Consider the following 9958-nt stretch of genomic DNA (forward strand, 5'->3'; position numbering starts at 1 on the left):
TGTTACTTGTGTTCAAACTGAAGGAGGATTGACAAAATATTTTCCTATTTCTGTTGGTTTACATCAGGGATCGACTTTAAGCCCATATCTTTTTGCTTTAGTTATGGATGGTCTTACTGGACATCTACAAGAGGATGTACCTTGGTTTATGCTTTTTGCTGATGATATTCTTCTCGTGGATAAAATGAGAGAAAAAGCCCAGGATAAACTTGAATTATGGAGGTCTACATTGGATTCTAAAGGCCTTCGTTTAAGTAGAACTAAAACTGAATACATGGAATGTAATTTTAGTAGTAATAGCTCTAGTGACAGAAGTGTGACTTTGGGTGATCAAATTATTAAAAGGTGTGAACGATTTAAATATCTTGGGTCCGTTGTCCAAAGCGATGGTGATATAGATGGGGATGTTAATAGTAGAATTCAAGTTGGTTGGTTGAAGTGGAGGAATGTTTCGGGCCTTTTGTGTGACAGAAAAGTACTGCTAAGCCTGAAAGGAAAATTTTATAAGACAGTGGTGAAACCTGCAATGCTCTATGACGCTGAATGTTGGCCTTTAAAAGAGAAGCATAATAATAAATTAAGTGTTGCTGAGATGAGAATGATTAGGTGGATGAGTGGCTTTACCCTTAGAGACAAAATGCAGAATGAATATATTCGTGACAGGGTTTGGTCACATTAAACGTCGACCATCTGATGATCCGATTAGGAGAGTAGATGTTTTAGATCGACTTGTGTTAAGAAAGGCAGATGTAGACCTAGGAAGACTTGGGCTTAATGTATTAAAATTGATCTTAATTTACTAGAACTAAATGAAAATATGACACTAAATAGGACGCAATTGAGAAAAAGAATTCATGTAGCCGACCCCACGTAGTGGGATTAAGGCTTTGTTGTTGTTGTTGTTGCACTCTGCTAGACTAAGCTACCTCGATTACTTAGTCGATTTATGATAGAGACTGCACTTTTCAACTAGGCCACCTTGATTACCTAGTTGGTTGACGTATGATTGTGTTTCGCTCAGCTAGGCCACCTCGAATCCTTAGCCAGTTCATACAAGGCAACACATTTTCTTGTTTAAACAAGCTCGATTATCATACCAATTTATATTTAAGCATGTTCAATTTAACTAACAACAATTACTTGGTTGATATATGTTGAACAGTGCAACCCTTAGGCTAGCAAGAGAGAAACTACCTTTTGATCAATTTAGCATCATGTGTTACCAACAAGCACATTGTATTCTATCAACACGATGCACTTATTCATAGTTTGTTGCCATTTTATTTAGTGCAACATATATAAAGTTATATTGTGGTTATTTATGAATACTCAGTTGTGATATTAGGTGATGGATGATGAATTATTTGATATCCCAATATAAGTGTGAAAATATTTAAGAAATTTAGGAGTTTCTTGGCTTACTAGATTTTTTATATTATTGGAAAAACTTAAAAGATGCGTAAGGAGTAGATGAAGAGTATTTTAGTCCCCATGTTTAATAATAAAAGGGATGCACAAGATTGTGCAAACTATAAAGGAATAAAGTTAATGTTTCATATCTTAAAATTATGGGAGAAAGTACTTGAATATAGATTAAGACGTGATACCAAGATTTCTCATATTCAATCTCGATTTATGTCACGCAAGTCTATTATGAAAGCTATACATTTATTGAGATGTTTGATGAAGAAGTATAGAGAAAGTAGGATCTACATATGATTTTTATTGATTTAGAAAAAAACTTACGATAAGGTTCCAAGAGAAGTTCTTTGGAAAGTTCTAGCAAAGGTGTTGATGTAACTTATATTCAAGTAATGTGAATAATAGAGTTGTTACTTGTGACCAACTACTTTCTTATTTCAATCGAATTACATTAGAGATAGTTTTTAAGCTCATATCATTTTTGCTTTAGTTTTGGACGCTCTTACTAGACACTTACAGAAGAATGTACCTTGATGTATGATTTTCAATGATGATATCCTTCTTATAGATAAAACTAGAGAAATAATTCAAAAAAAAAAAAAAACTTATGGAGGCCCACAGTAAAGTTAAAAAACTTCGTTTAAGTAGATCTAAAATTGAATATATGGAATGTAGTTTTAGTGGTAGTATATCTAGTGGTAAAGTTGTAACAATGAGAGATCAAATCATTAAAAGGTGTGAATATTTTAGATACTTTGAGTCTATTGTTCATAGTGATGGTGACATAGATGGGGATGTTATTAGTAGAATTCATGTTGGATGGTTGAAGTGGAGGAATGCATTGGGTCTATTGTGTGATAGAAAAGAAGGAAAAATTTATAAGATGATGTTGAGACCTACAACGTTTTATGGCGCATAATCCAGGTCTTTAAACGGGAAGCATAAAACCAAGTTGAGTGTTACTGAGAAGAGAAGCTTAAGTAAATGAGTGGCTTGACACTTAAAAGACAAAAAGTGAAACGACTATATTTGGTAATGAGTTGGTGCGCAGCTCCCGTGGTAGATAAGATTATAGAGAGTCATCATAGATGGTTTGGTCACATTATACGTTAACCACCTGATGACCAGTTAGGAGAGTTGATGCTTTAAATTCGACTCAAGTCAAAAAAGTAGAGGTAGACAAAAAACGACTTGGGCATGTTGAATAAACAACGATCTTAATTTATTAGAACTAAATGAAAATATGACACTCAATAGGATATAATGGAGAAAAAGGATTCATGCAACCGACCCCACTTAGCGGGACAAAGGGTGGTTGTTATTGTATCTATGTATTGATTATATATTAATTTCGTGTGATATTTAAAGTTTCAAAATTTCCCTTTCTTTCTCATGATGATTAACAATTATTTCCTGAATATGTATTTGGAGAGGTTCAAATTGCAAAGCAGATTGAATCTCCTTTATTTCCCTAGCCCCACCTATTCGTCATTTTCTCCTTGGTTGGGCAACAAATCTTAAAAAGGAAAGATTCACAATTTTGCAAAAAGTCAATTTCTTTCTCTCTCTCTCTCTTCCAACTGTCTCTCACGACAAATACATGGTAAGAATGGGGACCGTCTCCCTCCCCTTCTTCTCTCTCTCTCTCTCTCTCTCTCTCTCTCTCTATCTCTCTCTGCTTCTTCGCATCGAGATGAGAAATCTCCTCTTAAAGAACATTTTGTCCTCTCCACTCCTCTTCCTCTCCATATTTTTTTCTTGGCTTGGAACACACATAAAAAGAAGGTTGATTCTCCTTCGTCAGCCTCCAACCACCAAACCATTATGTATTTAAACACAATAATTATAAATCATGTAACTTTCCAACCATAAAATGTTCCCATGAAGGAGAATCACAACCAAACTATGTTATGTTGTTGCGAGCCTAACTATTTAAGGAGGCAAAGCTTATGTAAGACATAAAATTCAATTCAAAAACCAAAAAACAATGCAAAGAAGCCTAGATAATCCCGGAATAATACATAAACCATCGCCTAAAATTATAACTAAGTAATCATAACCAAACTATAACTGCATATATGTTGCACCAAAAAACGTTGCCAACAATTAACTTCACTGGTCAAGGGTTAAAGCATTCAACAATAATTTAACTAATGATCATGCGTGACAGAAAAAATAGTGCAAACAAGATAGCATATCCAACATTCAAGTAAGTACTGGTGACAAATTATATTCTCAAGATTAATTAACACCCATACCAGTACTCATTTCGAGCTTTTTAGCATAGAAGCCAAGTAAAACTGGTGACAAATTATATTCTCCGTCCCGAACCAATGTTCAAGAAAAAAGGTTCCTCAAAGCAAGCATAACTTTGCACAAATATCATAAATTCTTTAAAAAAAAGCCAAAAAAAAATTTCACTATGAGGCTGCTAAAATAAAGGAGATTAAAATTTAAAAATGGGTAGAAAAACTTCTGAAGCACCAGTGCATAAAACTTGTTCAAACAAAAATAAACAAACCTTAAAAAGAAGGCCATAACGTTTGACAGAGCAGAAACATTCAGCTGAAGAAAACCCTCCCAAGTAATATTGGACTTGGACTCAGAATCAGATATTCCAATAACATGTTTATCATAAGCACCTTCTGTTTTCAGCTTATCATCACTCTTTTGATAATTATGATCTACTTGACCGTTATTTGATGATGAAGTTTCTTTCGCATGTTTGGTGTGGATATGGCCAGAGTGTATTTTGGAGTCCAACTTACTAGCTGAGGTATCTGGAGTAGAAATGCTATCTGACTCTGATCTATCTAAGTTCCTATTAACAGAACTAGGATTTTCTTGTAAATTATTAGCTTCCAAATTCTGAAATGGAGGTTCAGAATCAAGGGCCTGCATAAACTCATCCAGAGAAACAACAGGAGGAAGAAGCTCTGTGTCTTTCAATTCTTCTACCATGAAGTCCTGTATATAATCAGTTTTCTCAGACAATCTATGATCTAAATTACTGGAGACATTTCTTCCATCCGAATCAGACTTCTGACCTCGTAATGAGTCATGGGTTTTAGATAAAGTCGGTTCCTTGTCATTGGATCTAAGTTGACTTTGATCTACATCATTTGATTTTGCTAAAATCTTTGAAAAAACATCTGACCCCAGTCCAACGTCCACATGAGCACCATGATCCTGCTCAACTTCTACCTGAAACTCTCCTTTATGAGTCTTTTTTACTAAACGCCTCATATCAACATTCATGTCAGGTAGAACCACCATATGTTCATACTCCTCAGCCTTAGCTTGCCTCCAACGTGAAAGCTCCTTCGAAGCAAGCTGCTCAGCAGTCATGGTACAGAGTTGCTCAGGAGAAATTGCACCGGATAATACTTGTTCCCTCAAGTCAGGGTTACTAGGATCTTTCAGATTGAACAAAAGTGATCTACCTTTCTCCTTGTATTTCTTATTAACACCACCAAACAATTTAAACAGTTCAGCTTCAATTAGAACGGACAACTTCTCAAAAGTTTGAAGTGCTGCATCCTTTGTGTCTCTATTCTCTTCAAAATCCATCAATTTAGGCCTTTTCAGAGCAGAGTTCTGCATTGAAGCTTCATTGACAGAATCAAAATCAGATGCCCAAAAGAGTCCGTGAACTTGCAAGAGTTCATCTTCCATAATGGAATGACCACAAAATGGAACATCATCCATCACAATATCATGTTTTTCATGGCCTTCTTGCACATCACAAATGCCATCAGCTTCATTTTTATCACCAGAATTTCCACTTGAGCCAGCCTCAAATGGTAATCCTCCGTTCCCATGAAACTTCTTAATTTGTGCATCAGAAGTCAAATTGTTGGGCAAACTTTCAAAAGGAGAACCATCTTCAGCAGAAGTGTGAATTTCACTTTGAAGAGAAGGAACGTCTGCCTTCTTTAACACACCTTTTTCCTCTCCTATATAATTTTTTTCAAGAAATTTTAGTTTATTTTGCTCCTTAGAGCCTGTAGCCAATGCAGAAGTAAGTGATTCCCTCAGTTTTGACCTAACCGATTCAGATTCCACCCGGGTCTTCACAGACAGTTCCGCCTGTACTGAATGTTTGTTTATTTTCGCCATCTGTGCTTCATGTTTGCTAGGCCCCAATTGACGTGATGTTCCAATATTAACAGAGGATTGATTTTCAATTTTTAGCAAGGGAACAGTTCCAGCTACCAATTTACTAGTTTGTGGCCGCTGTTGCAAACCCAGATGAACAGACTCAGAAGTCTTATCTTTAGGTGAACTCAGCATCTCCATTGGTTGCTTGTTTGAAAATTTTTTACGCAAACTTGCACAGATTGGTTCCCACGAAATACCGCCAATAGATTCAAATAAACACAAGAACTAATAAAACTGTCATTATTCAGAAGGAATATTATGATAAATGCACATAAATTTATTATGATAAATTATGATAAATTATCATAATAATGATAAATTATGATAAATTTATTATGACAAAGCATAGCATACAAATGAACAAAGCATAGCATACAAAGAAAAAGCATGCAAATAAAACACTAAATTATTTTCATTCACCCTGTATATGCCCTGTTACATCCCTACAAATTTAGATTAATATCAAAACCTACTCCAGTAGAAAACCACCACACAAGTTACCGTAAAAATTCTAATATAAACAACAATCTCTCTATCCACTCTATAAAAACTTCAAAATTCAGTAAGAATTAGCACAATTCTACATTCATGCAAACTTATTATTGCAACTTTCATAGTTATGAATTTTTATTTGAGTATGTTCAAGTACATATAAACAAGCAGGTGGTGGATGGTAGTGGAGGATAGCAAAAAGACAGCAAACCGCCATGTGCGAGCAACAAGTGGTGGCAGATGGAAATTGTGGTGTCAGCAACACGAGATTTTTTAAATAAATTTAATTGTGTGATTTCCAGATGCAATATGTAATTCAAGTTCCTCAAAACTTTGCATTTATTTTGCTTCAAAGCAAACAACAATAAAATTGGAATGCCGGAAAAAAGAATAAATGCTTTGACCCAACAACTCCTAACTATATTCTTTTAATAACGACAATGGAGACATGCAACAAACATATATAGATTGATTTGACAAAGATTACGTCATTGTCTGACTACTAAAAACTACTCATAATTCAGTTACTTACAGAAGTCCTACCATGCAAAAACAGGAGCAGTGTTGCTCATCAGATTGCACTAATCATCTTGCATTTTGATGTCATGAATCCTTTTCCATCATATCTCAAAAAGGCTATTGCATACAACAGCAGAAATCAGATCTGTTCAGCCCCTACAACTTTCTTGGATGCAATACGCTCCCAATTTCTACATAGTTCTCGAGTCTGATCTCTGCTAACAGAATTAAACAGTTTTTCATACAATCATATTAAAAGGAATGATCATCGTAGATTTTACAGTGCTGAACATCAACTGCATGCGTTTTGTATATCTTAGAATAATTTTGGTTTGAGCTTTAATAAGAAAAAAAAATTTACACGGCAAAGGCGAAAAAAGAAAAAATAAACAGCGAAGGCCAAATAAAAATGAATTGTTAGTGTTTCTTAAATCCAAATATTACCACCTAGAAATTACCAGGAAATCCAAACGTAAATACTGCACTAGAAAAATTAAGGTTTCAAGAAACTCAGACGTATATGCTTAGGCTTCTTGAAATCCTATAACATAAAACAAAGATTAGTTCTTTTTTCCCAATAAAACACAAAAAATTGTTGGTTTTATTCACAAAATATTAAAACCCATTTAAATTTTCCAGAAAGGCCCGAACTACAAGTAGTTTCATACAAGTCTTCCAATAAATAATTTACTCAAAAATCAAGTTCAGCCAATTTTTTTGCAATTTCAATTCATCCACATAAAAACTTAAGAATGGAGTCTTTGAGATGCAGAAATACTGCAGCCATAAAAATTAAGTAAAAAAAGCTTCATTTCCTTCACATAGCATCCAGACCAGAAAAAAATGACTTACCTCTGTACACATGCGCACATTCATTTCGAGAGACTCATCAAGGATAGCGTTCTACTTGCATCCTCTGAAATATATAAGCCCTAACCTAAACCAAAAAAATCTAACGCTATCATGAAAAAATAAAAACAAACCCTAAAAATCTTAGAATTTGACCTCATAGCTCCTAGACTTGGCTAGACTTGCAGCGAGCATCTAACCCTAGAAGTAGGGGATCATAAAGAAGAAAATGAGAGAGAATGAAGTAGGCTGCATTATTGAGTCAAGAAGGGCGGTGTGTGACTGTGACCCTTTAATGATAAGATTTACTGAACTTTGTTTTTCTTTGGACAATTAGTCAGAAAATCAAAGGGAAAGGGGGAAATTTATAAAATGAATTTATACTATTTAATAAAACTTGAATTGCAAGATGGGTCTGCTCCTGTTTTCCATCACCATTGTTTATCTGAAAAAAAAAATAAGCGATGGAGACAAAAAATATGCTCCATGAAAAGCACAAAATTCAAGGTGAATATAACTCATTTATATTTGTTTGCCGAACCAAAAATAAGATTGTCCACATAGTTTGTCGGGTTTGACATATCAATAAGACAACCCAAGCAATGATTTGCCTATTCATTCATGTATTAACATGCCATGTTTGCTACTTATAAGAGATAAATAATATGTTTGTCGATTATTCCAGTAGTAATTCGTTTGTCATAAAATTATTTTATGCATTTAATATAACTTTTGCTTTCATCTTTACATCAAAGTGGGGCATATTAGAAGAGTTAAGCTATACTTAACTCAAATTTTAATTTACATTGGACAATACCATAAAAGAAGGTATAGCTCAAGAATTAAAAGATTGATGTGCAATGCGAGCACTAATATTAACATCTTGATATTAAGAGATCAAAAATCCCCAATGTTAATACTTTTCTACTCTATGAAAAGGTGAGACTACAGAGTTTATAAATGCTTTATATTATTTAATAAAAACTTGAATTTCAAGGTGATTCCAACCCTGTTTTCCATCATCTTTATTTTTCAACCAGAAAGAGTGCAAAGCTTAAGACAAATATGCCTAATTTAGATCTGTTTGCCAATCCAAATGTAAGATGTAAGATTTTGTATATAATTTTTTTTAAGTTTGACTGACACCTTACTAAATCCGGGTCTATAGGACTGACTAAATCCTACCTGCAACCAAACAGCAACTAAATATTGATCTCAAACCACCTCATATGCAAGCAAGCAAAATACAAACATGTTTGTCAACTAATACAGAGTAAAAAAAAATTAAAAATATTTAAAACACATAATTTGTGAAGTTTGACGAAAATTTCAAGATTACTAAATCTGGATCTATAGGATTGAATGAATCCTAATTGCAGCCAAACAACCCCTAAATGTTGATCTCAAACAACTAAGATGAAAACAAGTAAAATACAAACACGATTGTCAGCTAATAAAGAATAAACAAAATAAAAATATTTAAAACACATGACCTAAAAGTTTGGCGCTATGGGTGAATGAATATTCATGTTGATGTTTCATAAAAAAAAATTATCATCATGCACGAATCTCAGTGCATTTTGAGCAAAAAAAATATAAATTCAAATTCAAGATCATACAAGAAAGTTTATAGTGAAACTAAAGTTCTCAACAAAACGAACCAAATGACACTGAAAGTGATCAAATTTAAGTCCAAATAAGCTCAAGAACAAATATTTGAAGTTTCGTCAAAGTTTGTGGTGCATCAATGAAAAGAATAAATCATATTTAAATTTTATCTACTTATAGTTAAATTGATTAATGTCGTGATTTTTTCGACAAGTTTTACGCTGGTTGTCGACCACCTAAATGTTAAATTGAACGACTTGATGAAAGCAAACCAACATTTGTATTTTGAGGTCGTCTAGGCACTTAAATGTTGAAAAAGATACATGTGATCAAAAGAATCAATGTAGACTGTCCAATAAAGTGCTACAAAATTATTACTAGATTTATCAAATCATCTTTCTTAAAAATTATAAATAGGCGCACATTCTTTCTTTGAAGGGGGAAGAGAAAATAAGAGTAAGCTAACAACTAAAGTGCACCATGAAGAGAAGTGCAGATCAAGCAAGTTGTAGCAATCATCGACCACCACCAATGGCTTCTGTAGCCCTACTACAGTTGTGATAGCCAAAATACGGCTAATGTAGCCCAACAACAGCTTTTGTGGCGTTACTACGGTTTTCAAACCCTCCAGCTTTGACTTTTTTTTTTTAACCAACTACAAATGTTATAGTCTCGCTATGATTATTGTTGTGCAACTACAATTTTTGTAGTCTCAACTACCAGCATATAGTTTTATTTATTGGGTTATTTTAAAGCATTTATGATTTCAGCATAACCTTATAATCTCATCTCCTGATTACATAGTTAACTATTTTGACCAAGCTGTACCGCGTGATATTTTCACTAGCAATGGCTGTCCATATAAAAAAGATATGGATGTTTCCAACACTTCTATAGTTGAGAATTT

The 9958-nt window shown here is 33.9% G+C and overlaps 2 protein-coding genes across 2 annotated transcripts in view; one reads left to right on the forward strand and one right to left on the reverse strand.

The window, feature by feature from the left end:
- The window catches only part of LOC110023077, a 28272-nt gene extending 20556 nt beyond the window's left edge, over positions 1–7716 (reverse strand). The window contains exons 1-3 of the mRNA XM_020722299.1: positions 7447–7716; positions 6619–6809; positions 3944–5817 (exon numbers count right to left, since the gene is read on the reverse strand). Of these exons, the coding sequence (XP_020577958.1) occupies positions 3944–5721 (1778 nt within the window). The 5' untranslated portion in view covers positions 5722–5817; positions 6619–6809; positions 7447–7716. The remainder of the gene's footprint in view (positions 1–3943; positions 5818–6618; positions 6810–7446) is intronic.
- LOC110023063 (cationic amino acid transporter 9, chloroplastic) overlaps positions 1–9958 on the forward strand; it is an 84939-nt gene that overhangs the window by 52301 nt on the left and 22680 nt on the right. The gene's annotated exons all lie outside the window — the stretch shown is intronic.

The sequence above is a fragment of the Phalaenopsis equestris genome, unplaced genomic scaffold (genome assembly GCF_001263595.1).
Source record: "Phalaenopsis equestris unplaced genomic scaffold, ASM126359v1 Scaffold000209, whole genome shotgun sequence".
Lineage (NCBI taxonomy): Eukaryota > Viridiplantae > Streptophyta > Magnoliopsida > Asparagales > Orchidaceae > Phalaenopsis > Phalaenopsis equestris.